Raw genomic sequence first — 13,674 nt, 5'->3', positions numbered from 1 at the left:
ACTTCTTCTGCTCCCAGAGGTTTCAGTGACATCATCACATCGCCTCCAGAGGACACAGATGACTTGAAGGTGGGACATACCCCCAGCCAAATAAGACAGCGGGATAGGACCAGGAATATGGGAAGAGAGGGAGGTATGGATTCTTTGTCTTATCTACATACATATGATACCTATGATCATCACTGTGCTGATAAGTGAGGTAACTGTTGCAAAAAAAATACTACAAAAAACAGGAACTGTCAGAATATTATATAGCCTAGTGGACAGTGTCAGAACTGCAGGGTTTTTAAGAATTTTTTTTCTACAATATGGAAAAATTTTTAAATCCTCACCATAAATTCTTTAAAAATACATTTAACATAAAACTTGATTTTGAAAAATTTGTCATTTTCTGGCAACACATTTCCTTTAATATTTTGAGCGATAGTGGCAGACTAATTCATTCTGGAACATCATGGAAGGTCCTGTGTTATAGATATGAAATTAACGCCAGTCAGGGACTAGCATAGATTTCAGGTGTAAAACATCTAATCCTCCTGGCCCACCTATACCCATGCCCTTGTTCTGCCCACAGTGAGGCATTTTTACTGAAAAGCAGCTGTACTCCAAAAAATGTGACACTTATGTAAAAAAAAAAAACCTGGCATACTTACTGTAATAAATTTGGCAATCAATTTTTAAATGTAGAAGACAAATACAATTCAGAATTACACAGAATTTTTCCAAACAGCTGGTTCAGACTTGAAGTCTAGTGAATGACCAGCAAGGACGCTCACTACATCAGACATATTTCACCTTATAATGATGAGTATGGTCAGAGCTCTCCGTACCTTTCTCAGTTTGGAGTAGTCAATGAGGTCGGGTCTGTGTCTATGGATAAGAGCACACAGTGCAAGGCCATCCTTCCAGCTTTATTTACAAGAAAAGAACAAAAGAAAGAAAGCAATGAATATAAGATAATATTTATATTTAATAGTCCCACAGTGGGAAAATTTCAGCATGTTACAGCAGCATAGTAATACAGATACAGGATAATACACAGTAATATATTACAGAAGTAGGCACGCATATGCTGAGAAGAGAAGATATACTAGGAGTCCATAATAGCTAAGGAAGAGAAGAAAGAAAGAAAGAAGGAAGACTTCAGGATCATTTAGTTCTCTGTGCGGAGTGATCTTCACTTGGTCAGATGGTAGATTATGTAGCCTGATCACGGTTGGGAGGAAGGAACTACGATAGTGCTCCTTCTCAGACTTGGGGTGAAGCAATCGGTCACTTACAGTATTGCCAAGTGCCATCAGGGTCCCACACATGGGGTGGGATTTATTCTCCCGCATGGAGCTCACCACGGACAGTATCCTTCTGTCACCCACCACCTGTACTGGGTCCAGGGGGCTCCCCAGGACAGAGCTGGCCCTTCTAATCAGCCTCTCAAGTCTATTTCTGTCCCTGGTTGATATACTGCTCCCCCAGCAGGCCACACCGAAAAAGATGGCTGAACCAACCACAGAGTTGAAAAAGGCCCTAAGAAGTGGCCCCTGGACTCCAAAGGCCCTCAGCCTCCTGAGCAGGTAGAGCCTGCTGTGACCCTTTCTGTGCAGCGCCTCCTGGTGATCAGCCAAGTCCAGTTTATTATTGAGGAGCACACCCAGGTACTTATAGGTCCTGACTATCTCAATACATGTCCCCTGGATCTCCACCAGGATTGGAGCACTTCTCCGTTTACTAAAGTCCACCACCATCTCCTGTAATTTATATGGCTTTCACTGATAATTTACACAGGAATCTAACACAAATTAGGGTAGGTTCATACGACAGAAAATGATAAAGAGAAATTCCTCTTCATTTTCCATTACCATATTTTGTCGCAGTCTAGCCGCAACGTAATGCCGACACAGATCATCGGCACTCCTTTGTGGTTTTCCACCACTGATTAGGCTCAGATGAATTGGGCTAAACAGCAGGGAGTCTCGAGTCGCGGAATAAGACACGTAATCCGCGGCAAGATCAAAAATATCAGCAACCTGCTGCGATCTCTGCCATTGGAAACAAATCTGTGGCATATTCCTACGTGTGAACCTGCCCTTACAGATGATACACATTTATGGCATATTCACAAAGGATTCTTGACCCCCAGTCTATACCCTATCCACGCTGCCTCAGTATCGGTGATTAGTGAGGGTCCTAGGTGTTGAACCTCCATAGATGTGATATTGATGGCCTATCCCATCAATATCACATCTTAGAAACCAGATAACCCTATAACAATATATGACAATAAGTAAAATATCCGGATCAGTTAGGGCACTTATAAAATCCTGTGTTGTTCATCAGTATTTTCAGGCTGTGACTATTTCAGTGTATTTTACTTGTTTCCTGCCACCTCCGATATGGGGCGAGGTAAAAATAGTTGTTGTGACTGATGTCAGCAGATGTACGCCATAGTTCTGCCTCTTAAGCAGATTCCATAGAGGGTTGTCAGAATGAAGCCGAGCTTATGACAGAAGCCAAAGTCACATAATGTAAGGACAGGAATGGAAAGCTGTCTTTGATCCCGGGTATCAGGAAAGAAGAATGTGTGAAGAGTTTAGAGTCTTGGCACCTTGTAAATCTGTCGCTCTGTACTGTGAGGTAAATGTCGGTAGAATTACCCACAATTTGTGTGGAAGTCTCTAACACTTCAAAGAGATTTCTTACCTTATTTATGTGCAGATATACCGGTAATAGGCAATAAGATAAATTATACATTAAATAAGCATACAATAAGGATCTGTTATTCAGACGTCAGTGATTTATTCAGCACAGTATTGTATAATGGAAAGATTTTTTGGCTTAATCCTGGTTTTATGTTACACATTGAGGATAAGTTCATATCTGTGCTGTGGTCTCCGATGTTCAGGTCCCCTTGCGGAAACACTGTTTACACACACCAGCGGACCCCATTGACTATAATAGGATGCGACGCATCGTAAAGGGCAGAGAAAATGGACTTTACTCTATGCTGATATTCGGCAACGGTGTCGCCAATGGAAACTCCAGCACAGATGTGACCTTAGCCAGTCTAAGCAAATTCCTGACCAAAACACTGACGTTTGAATAAGGCCTAACTCCAACAGAAGGATGGATTGTGCACAGCTATATCTCGGCTCTATATAAGGCCTTATTCACACAGTCCTGTACTAAGATATGCTATGGGACCCATGGAGAGGGGTGGTCAGTCCTGGTTGTTATAACCCCTAAGTTGTTGAGTGGTGGGATCATGTGCAGTACTGTCCTGTTTAGGGGTACTACATTGTTGGTATAATGGCGGCAGATTTTAATCTTTGCTATCTATTTTATATCTGAGAATGCCCTAATGGTAAAGTCAACCGGTCATGGTGTCTGAACTGGCGGCAGAATGCTATAGAGCAGGAGGAGCTGGGGACATTGATAAATAGTTCTGTGACAAAAGATTAAGTGAAACTTGACATTTATTTATTTACATTCCAGTTCTTCCTATGCTTAGGAGTCAAGGGAGCAGTCTTATCCATGATTGACAGCTCTCTCTACATGCAAAGTTATACAGCGAAGTCAATCACTGACTGGACTCATAAGCAATGAAAGAGCAGGGATTGAAATGAATTACTAATAGTTAATATATATTAATTTTTCCCCACATATACACTCACCGGCCACTTTATTAGGTACACCTGTCCAACTGCTCGTTAACACTTAATTTCTAATCAGCCAATCACATGGCGGTAACTCAGTGCATTTAGGCATGTAGACATGGTCAAGACAATCTCCTGCAGTTCAAACCGAGCATCAGTATGGGGAAGAAAGGTGATTTGAGTGCCTGTGAACGTGGCATGGTTGTTGGTGCCAGAAGGGCTGGTCTGAGTATTTCAGAAACTGCTGATCTACTGGGATTTTCATGCACAACCATCTCTAGGGTTTACAGAGAATGGTCCGAAAAAGAAAAAACATCCAGTGAGCGGCAGTTCTGTGGGCGGAAACACGTTGTTGATGCCAGAGGTCAGAGGAGAATGGCCAGACTGGTTCGAGCTGATAGAAAGGCAACAGTGACTCAAATAGCCACCCGTTACAACCAAGGTAGCCAGAAGAGCATCTCTGAACGCACAGTACGTCGAACTTTGAGGCAGATGGGCTACAGCAGCAGAAGACCACACCGGGTGCCACTCCTTTCAGCTAAGAACAGGAAACTGAGGCTACAATTTGCACAAGCTCATCGAAATTGGACAATTGAAGATTGGAAAAACGTTGCCTGGTCTGATGAGTCTCGATTTCTGCTGCGACATTCGGATGGTAGGGTCAGAATTTGGCGTCAACAACATGAAAGCATGGATCCATCCTGCCTTGTATCAACGGTTCAGGTTGGTGGTGGTGGTGTCATGGTGTGGGGAATATTTTCTTGGCACTCTTTGGGCCCCTTGGTACCAATTGAGCATTGTTGCAACGCCAAAGCCTACCTGAGTATTGTTGCTGACCATGTCCATCCCTTTATATCCACAATGTACCCAACATCTGATGGCTACTTTCAGCAGGATAATGCGCGATGTCATAAAGCTGGAATCATCTCAGACTGGTTTCTTGAACATGACAATGAGTTCACTGTACTCCAATGGCCTCCACAGTCACCAGATCTCAATCCAATAGAGCATCTTTGGGATGTGGTGGAACGGGAGATTCGCATCATGGATGTGCAGCCGACAAATCTGCGGCAACTGTGTGATGCCATCATGTCTATATGGACCAAAATCTCTGAGGAATGCTTCCAGCACCTTGTTGAATCTATGCCACGAAGAATTGAGGCAGTTCTGAAGGCAAAAGGGGGTCCAACCTGTTACTAGCATGGTGTACCTAATAAAGTGGCCGGTGAGTGTATAAATCTGCTGCGCTCCTTCTGCACCTTACATGCTACTTACACATCAGTGTCATCCAGGTACAACATTAAGTTTCCTTTAGGGGCAAGTTACATTTAGATTTAGGATGTTCTGTATTGAGTGCGCTATGTGTACTGCTCACATTTGATGCTGAATTAGTCAAGTAGAAATTTTCGGCTTCAGGAATTTGAAGCAGATTTTTTCTTCTTAACGAAAACTGGATTTTGAGGCTAAATTTGAATCAGACTTTGACGTTGAATTTGAAGCAGATATTAAAGTAGAATTTGTCTATATTTTGTCTATTATACCTTTATTGGGTAGGGCCAAATTCTAAATTTCTGCAAGCAAATTTTGACTAATTCCACCTCAAAATCAGCATCAAATTCCTCCATGTAAACAGCTCCTTAGATTTACAGTATGGACCTTTAGCTGTATCTATATTACAGATAATATATACGTATTATCATCTACAATTAGCCTTAGTAATGTTTCCTTTCATACACTGTTACCTATCGTACATAAGTCGTCTATTGTCAGCGTTTTCTCCTGCAGAGGCCAAATGATACTTACATTTCTTCCTTCTTATCATACATTCATATTTTTGTTAAATATTTGCGATTTGCTGTTCTTTTATATTATTTTACCTGATGTGGAAGTTCTGCACATTGACATTCCTGTAAGGAGCGGTCTTCCTTTGACACCACAGCAGCAATCCTTCCTTAGCAGATGTTTCTGAACAGGCACAATAAGAGTATATTATATTATAAAACATAAAGAAAATGGAGTAAAAAAAAATAAACAAACCCAAGTTGCATGAATTTGCATTTGTTTGATGGCTGTAGTAGTATATAGCCCATAATAAATAAAACTACCATATATACTCGAGTTTATTTGTGCTGAAAAAGCCCCCCTCGCTTATAATCGAGTCAAGCAAAAAAAAAAAAAAAATTTTAATTTTTTTTTTTTTTTTTTTTTTTTTTTTTGGGGGGGGGGTCTATGACCAGCCGCAATAGTAATGTAAAGAATCTCCCATAAAATAGTAAAAAAAAGAAAAAAAGGCTTTGAAAAATATAATAAAAAAAATAAAATAAATAAAAGTTTGAAATCCCTCCTTTCCCTAGAATACGTATAAAAGTAGAAAATTACTGTGAAACACATACACATTAGGTATGCCCGGTCTACTGAATATAGGGTATCTGCAGACAGGCAACCAAAACACCTCCTCCCCTTTCCCAGCACCTACTGCACCCAAAATCCATTTTAATTTTTGAAATTTTCCAGTAGCTGCTACTAGAGATGAGCGAGTACTGTTCGGATCAGCCGATCCGAACAGCACGCTCGCATAGAAATGAATGGACGTAGCCGGCACGCGGGGGGTTAAGCGGCCAGCCGACGTCAAAGCGGAAGTACCAGGTGCATCCATTCATTTCTATGGAGCGTGCTGTTCGGATCAGCCGATCCGAACAGTACTCACTCATCTCTAGCTGCTACATTTCCTTCCTAGGCTTATACTCGAGTCAATAAGTTTTCCCAGTTTTTTGTGGTAAAATTAGGGGGGGTCAGCTTATATTCGAGTGTATACGGTATACAAAATAGTACAATAACTAAACTGGTGTAATATAATAAGTGCAGTACAATGTGCTAAACTTACCTTCAACTGAAATGTCCTGAATAGCGAAACGCAGGATAATAGTCCAGATCATACCCAAGGTCATCTTCAAATTTCCATCAACAATTTCTATAAAAAAAAAAGAGGATTCAATGAATTAGTGTATATATAGTATATAGTTCTGCCTAAACACCATGGCAAAAAAATGCGGCATTTTACAGAACCTGCAAAGTGAATTAGATTCTGGTGAATCTGGCAAAATTGACATGATTCGATTGTCAAAATGCAAGCGTATTTGAAAATGGAGCTTTTCCGTATTCTGATATTTTTCGGCATCATTTTGTGGATGAGATTAGCCAGCATCTCATCCACTTTGCAGGAAATGTAAAACACAGCAATTTTTGCCATGGTGTCTCCTTAGCGGCAAAAACGCTGCGTTTTCATAATATGGTGTTTCAGCCTGAGGGTGCTATTACACATCTGTATTTCGACTTGTGTTAAAGCATGTGTTTGTTGAAACCACACAGGTGTTCAGCATTTGTTTGTCAGTATAAGGCCTCATTCCCAAACAGAATACCGAACGCAACTGCAAGCGGTGTGCCAGTTTAAGGCTCCGTTCCCACGGAGTAACGCGCCGCTCATTCTGACACGTAAACACGTGAGCACAGTAAAACAGAATCCCATTGACTTCAATGGGTTTGGTCTTACGCGCGCTACCCATTGAACTCAATGGGAGGCTTTTTTGCCTATTGTTTTCAATGTGATAAGCTCGTATCACATTGAAAGCAATAGGTAAAAAAGCCTCCCATTGAGTTCAATGGGTAGTGTGCATAAACCAGCACCCATTGAAGTCAATGGAATCTGTTTTGAAGCGCCTCACTCTGACACATGTTTACTTGTCAGAATGAGCGGCGCGTTACTCCGTGGGAACGCAGCCTAAAGCACACAGACCCCATAGATAATAATGGGGTCTGTGTGCTGGCCGCCAGATCTCTCCAGGGATCATGCGGACAGGAAAGTAGTTCACAATCTACTTTCCTGCCTGCATGTTCTGTGCAGAGATCTGGCGGCCAGCACACGGATCCCAATATAGTCTATAGGGTTTGTGTGCTTTTACTGCACACTGCTTACAGTTGCATTCGGTATTCCGTTCGAGGGGTCCCCATGCAGACTCCCCGAATGAAATACCGAATGCAGATGTGAACGAGGGGTAAAGCCCTTTGTGGACGACTGTGGTGTGGGTCAGTAAGCTAGCTGACTATTTCACGGATAGCACACTGACCCATTCTTTTCTATGGGCCCGTACACACAACCATGATTTTCATGGTCCCATGTGCAGGACGACAGTCCTGTTCCTGTCCTATTTTGTGTCCTTTGCTTCCGTTGCTCTTATTCATTTAGTCAAAGATGCCGCAGAAGCAGGGCCAGTGTACAGGAAGCGGGGGGGGGGGGCAATCCCATGTCCCATGTCCCATGTCCCCCGTGTGAGTCCATGCTTTTAATTCACGTCAGGCTAGTTGCAGCATAGTCGTCTGCAACCAGCCTCAGACCTTTTCTTTGGTGTAGAAAAAACAGAAGATGCATTAATACCCCCACTGATGTTGTTTATTACACGTGCTGTTATCATCTGTTTTAATCCATGTCTGTTTTTTTTTTCTATGGGCCATTAGGTAGTGAAGAATGAGTCTTGTTGCGCCATTTCTAATCAATGTGAGACTCCAACTCCATGCACATGATCTGATGTGGTGCTGAGTTGGAGTGTCATATAACTGCATTCCATTAAGCATTTGCGTCCATGGGGGCTTCCAATCTATTCTGATTACATGGATGATTATAGAGTAGGTCCTATCCTGCTCTACGTCATCGAAACAGAATGAATTGGAAGCCCCCATAGATGTGAATACATAACAGAATGCCACCCCAAGTGTCATCCGAGTGGATTCCGCTGCATACACAGCCACACATTGGATGCACACTCGGTTGTGTGTATGGCGTCTACGGCCTTGTTCAATTATCAAAATTGATTCACAAAGCCTTTTAAAGTCTATGGGAGTTATTTATCATCTGCCCCTTGTTTGACCATACTTTTCGCAGTATGAAAAAGGAACCCATTGAAATCAATGGGAGGCTTTTTTTCAGCGCTGAAATTCCACACCAAATTCAGCGCCATTATCCTCCGTGTGAATGCACCCTTAGGGCCCATGCACACGAAGTAAACGTGCGCTGATATTTGCATAATACACGTGTAAAAAATGTCATTGAAGTCAATAGTAGTCTGATTTTTACACATGTATTCTTTACACGTGTATTATGCAAAAATGAGCGCGCGTTTACTCCGTGTGCATGGGCCCTTACTGTGGTGCTTATCTAAGTTGTAGGCAGACCGCCATGTTAAATGTTATACACGTTAGTTTAGATTCGCCTTTTAATGAACATGTGCATTTTGCCCCTTTTCTGTCCGAAGAAGCACAATTGCTAAAAAAAATTGCTCAATTGCACCTTTTTAATGCTTTCTAACTGATGGGCTCTTTTATACTGCCCATGTACAGGATTAAATGTGCGCCTTTTTTGCCCCATTTTAAAAAGGTGCAAGTTATAAATGCATTGTGAAAAAAATAATAATCGTGCCCAATGGGTGTATTATATTAATTTCTTAATCAGTCTGCAAAAAAAAAAAAAAGTCTGACAAAGAAATTGACACGGCCTCAGAGGTGTAACATGAAGCTCCCTGGCTTCCCAGCTGACATGCCTCATGTCTTTTGGCTTTTTAACCTATTGCTTTCAATGTGATACGCGCGTATCACATTGAAAGCAATAGGTAAAAAAAGCCTCCCATTGATTACAATGGGGAGCGCACGTATGCCGGCACCCATAGAAATCAATGGGATCTGGTTTTGCGCTCATTCTGAACGAGTTTTACGTTCAGAATGAGCAGAGCGTAACTCCGTGTGAAGGCTCCCTTATAGTCAGATGACTTCATCGGGTCAATGATGTTTCTGAGATAAAACTCACCTTCTGCACCAATAGATACCAATTTTACTCCTTTGCTGGCAATGAAGTCAAGAGCCTTGTTCACATTTGCGATCTTATGGAAACGCATTTTTCCTTTGTCTGGTTTAGGCAGTCTCTCCCCTGCAACAGAACAATAAAGATAATTTCAATATTTCACATAATATTACAGGGATAGGTTGTAAAAGAAAAAATACACTTTAAGCAACGATATTACTTTGTTGATTCACAATAAGACATTAGTCCATTTTCGGCTAATGCTTCACAAGTTTGCATCAAATGAATTACGCATTACTTCAGTGTTTGGCCATGGGCAAAAAAGTTGCGACAAACTTATAACCATTTTATTACATCAGCCTGTCCCTGGCCTTGTTACGATTTTCAATGTACGTAATGTCACCACTGCAGCCCAGTAAGCAAACATTGTCTAAAATCAGCCAAATGGTAGAGCTTTTTTATGAATCAAAATCGGGACTGGATTTCCCATTCCTTTTGTAGCTGTCCATGGCTTTGGCTCAAAAAAGAAAAAAAAAATGTAGCAAAATCTGCAACAAAAAAGCCCTGCAACGTGGGGCCTTAGCCTTGGCTGGTTGAAAGTTTCCCCCACTGAAGTTAATGAGTGCAGTGTGCACCCAGCATTGTCCACAGGGTATATGCCATGACAATACATCTGTAAGTGTTACAATACCAAGATGGAGTAGAAAAATATCAGGGTTAGTTCACATGGGGTTTTTTGGTCAGGATTTTGAGGCCATATCCGCCTCAAAATCCTTACCAAATATACGGCTCCCATTGAGCCAGTCAGTTCTTTTTTCCGGGAGCCATTAGTTCCAGCTTCCGGAAAAAGAAGCGAGGTGCTCATTCTTTCAGGCGGATTCGCCTCGTGACATCCGCTTGAAGACACTCCCTCCCGACTAGGCCCATCCATTTGGGCCTAATCCGGAGTGGAGTGCATCGGCATCCAGTCGCAGCTACCCGTATTTTGGACCGGAACCTGAGGCATCCTCTGCCTCAGGTTCCGGTCCAAAAAACCCAGTGTGAACTTACCATTAGTAATTCCTGATAAATGAGTTGATAGAAGCCTGAGATCTCACCCAGTGGGGCAGAGGTATTAAGTTTACCCCTAGGCTAAGGCCCCATGTTGTGGAACGCAGCTAAAAAATGGTGCAGGAAAAGATGTAGTGAAAATGAATAGTGTTCTTTACCACAATATTTTGTTGCGTTTTTCTCTGCGGTTTTTCTTCCTTTATCTAGAGTTTCAGCAGATTTAATGACATTTTTCCATAGTGTTTTCCCCCCGCAATGCATGGATGGGATAAACCAGAATACCATTTACTTTGCTGGGACTGTAAAACACAAAAATCTTTTCTGCTGTGTTTCCGTAATGTAGGACCTCAAGGAGTTTTACAGGCTAAAAATATGGATGACTTATTCTAAGGTCATCGGATCTGTGGTGTCTGACACCCGGCACCTCCAACAATCAGCTGTTCTGAGCAGCTGATACCTAAAGAATGGAGCAGGGAGCGGACAGCTCTGTTCTCTGTATAGTGGCCAGACCAGGTTTACTTAACTGACCGCAGATCTGCAGTAACCTGGTTTGGCATAGAGAACAAAACCGTTCGCCTCCTGCTCCATTCTCTGTTGAGGTAATGAAAACCTCTTAGGATCACTCATCAATAGTTTTAGCCCCTTTAATTCATAGATATATCTTCTCCATCTTGTACATTTTCTTGTGCTAACACCTAGTTTATATAGTCAGTCTGACAGCAGGACATTCACATTACAGCAGATGTCTGATGTTGGTGGAATCCAAGTGAGGGTAAGTTCACACAGAGTTTTTTGGTCAGGATTTTGAGAGACAGCTCCTATTGAAATCAATGGGAGCCGGTCTGCTCTTTTTTCCGGGAGCCAGTTTGTTCCGGCTCCTGGAAAAAGAAGCGAGATGCTCATTCCTCAGGCCGATTTGCCTCGCAATTCGACCTGAAGACACTCCCTCCTCCCGACTAGGCCCATTCATTGGGCCTAATCTGGAGTGGAGTGCGCGACTGGATGCAGTTGGAGTGTACCGGCATTCAGTCGCGGCTACCTGATTTTCAACCTCTGTGTGAACTTACCCTAATGTGTCTAACAGCAGATGGCAGAGGCAAGAGTGATTGGGTATGTTCAGTTTCAGCATGCAGGATCATAAGAGATAAGTTGCTGCCCAAAGTGTCTGACCCTGGCTTATTCCACACTATACCATAATGTAAGCATGCATGACTGGCCAAGCCAAGTATGGCTATTAGTCACGAGAAAAAGCTGCTTGTCGAATTCATCTGACAAGCTTGGAACGCACTGTGTGTATTATCACAGCAGCTGGAGTGCCAAAGGTTCCTGACCCCTGTGCTAGATGTTAGATACCTTTACCTTTCTTCTGACACCTACAACTAGCATATCGATCCTCTTCAATCAACAAAATACACTTTTCGACTGAGGTCCCACTTTGTGAAAACACAGCTTTTTTTGTTGCAGATTTTGTTGTTTTTTTGAGCCAAAGCCTGGAATGGATTGAGCAGAAAGCAGTAGTAGAAGTACTTAGTATGTATCTCCCATTCCTCTTGCAGCCATTCTTGGCTTTCGCTCAAAAAACCGCAACAAAATCCGCAACAAAAAAAGCTGCGTTTCCACAACATCTACACATTGAAGAAAAATACCCACAGTGGAAAAGCCAAAACCCTTTTGGCATAATGGAAGCAGAAAGTCCACAGAAGAAAACTCTGCAAACTTTCTGTGAAAAGTGCTGTGGGAAAAACTGTGATGCATTTCTGCCGTGGTTTTTCCCGCAGCCCTCTACGTGGGGCCTGAGCCTAAAACATGTCATTTGAGACAGAATTCTGGCCATATTTTGCTTAGTAAACCTGTGCCAAATGTTTAATGCACACAGGAAATGAATAATTGTCTTCTGCACCAAAAGATTATGGGAAATACGTAAACACGCCCGACATTTCTCCTACAGTAGTATCCAATCATATGTCCAGCCTTCTAACACGGGCATGTGACACCGGCTTATAGTCTATAGTTGTCTATTGAATTATACCTAGTATTACATTGTCTATCACCCTTACCAGAGATAACCTCCAGCAGCAACATCAGCTTCAAGCCATTTCTAAAGTCTTCCTCTATGTTCTCAATTTGTGTTCCAGCTTTCCTAAGGTGAGAGTTGCACCAGGCTGTGAAGGTCTGTAGAGAGAAAATGAAAGATGGATAAGTTATCTCGCTATTAAGTAGCTTATATAGGCAGAAACATATACCGTAATTCATCAGTAAGATAATAGGAAGTAAATTATGTAGGTACCCGACAATGACAGCAGTATTATCTATATTTTCTCTTCTCTTACATAGCAAAAACCTCCCAATAAGGAAGGCGGCCAAGGCAGGTATTAATATATCTTCAAGGATGAAATGCCTTATCTGACTTAGAGATAAGTTTTTGGCACCGAATGAGCGTGAAAGGTCAAGGGCACAAAACAAAGGAAAACAAACCATAAGCTGCCTCCTTACTGTTGTGGACCCTATGTAGTGCTGACACCTTTCCCTATAGAATTTAGGGCTGTATGGGACTTGCCCCAATCTATAGGGGCCCCACAGGAATAGCATGGCTCGTCTTTATACAAGTAATGGTGATAGGAATCATAATATTTTCTCTTTATAGAATGGCGTACTGTGATCGTACTATACGCACAGAATCATAGTACAAAGTATTAGGCCTAATGTACACAACTAAGTTTGCTGGCTGAGGATTTCCCAAGGGGTGTCCAATGCTCCATTCCATTCTGATTATAATAGAGCAAGTCCTATCCTGTTCCATGTTATCAGAACAGAACAAATCTAAGGCTGTATTCAAACAGAGTAACGCCAGGCGTTTTTTGTGTGTTTTTTGCACATAGCGCCTCGTTAACGCTGTGTATATGCGGCGTTAACGCCGCGCTATTTTGCGGTGGCGTTGCCCGGCATTAACGCGGCGTATACGCAGCGTTAACGCGGCGCTATGTACAAAAAACACACAAAAAACGCCTGGCGTTACTCTGTGTGAATACAGCCTAAAGCTCCATAGAAACAAATGCATCACGGACTTCAAGTGTCATTCAAGTACATTCCGCTGTAAATTTGCTCCTCTACGTTGGGCGGCACACT

At 42.2% G+C, this 13,674-nt stretch overlaps 1 protein-coding gene across 1 annotated transcript in view; it reads right to left on the bottom strand.

Moving 5' to 3' along the window:
- The window catches only part of ACTN3 (actinin alpha 3), a 51,509-nt gene that overhangs the window by 12,300 nt on the left and 25,535 nt on the right, over positions 1 to 13,674 (bottom strand). Inside the window, exons 2-6 of the mRNA XM_075281590.1 lie at positions 12,606 to 12,720; positions 9,505 to 9,624; positions 6,535 to 6,621; positions 5,528 to 5,615; positions 831 to 909 (exon numbers count right to left, since the gene is read on the bottom strand). Of these exons, the coding sequence (XP_075137691.1) occupies positions 831 to 909; positions 5,528 to 5,615; positions 6,535 to 6,621; positions 9,505 to 9,624; positions 12,606 to 12,720 (489 nt within the window). The remainder of the gene's footprint in view (positions 1 to 830; positions 910 to 5,527; positions 5,616 to 6,534; positions 6,622 to 9,504; positions 9,625 to 12,605; positions 12,721 to 13,674) is intronic.

The sequence above is a fragment of the Leptodactylus fuscus genome, chromosome 7 (genome assembly GCF_031893055.1).
Source record: "Leptodactylus fuscus isolate aLepFus1 chromosome 7, aLepFus1.hap2, whole genome shotgun sequence".
NCBI lineage: Eukaryota > Metazoa > Chordata > Amphibia > Anura > Leptodactylidae > Leptodactylus > Leptodactylus fuscus.
Note: the sequence above shows the minus strand (reverse complement) of the source record. Positions and strands in the feature narration are given on the sequence as shown.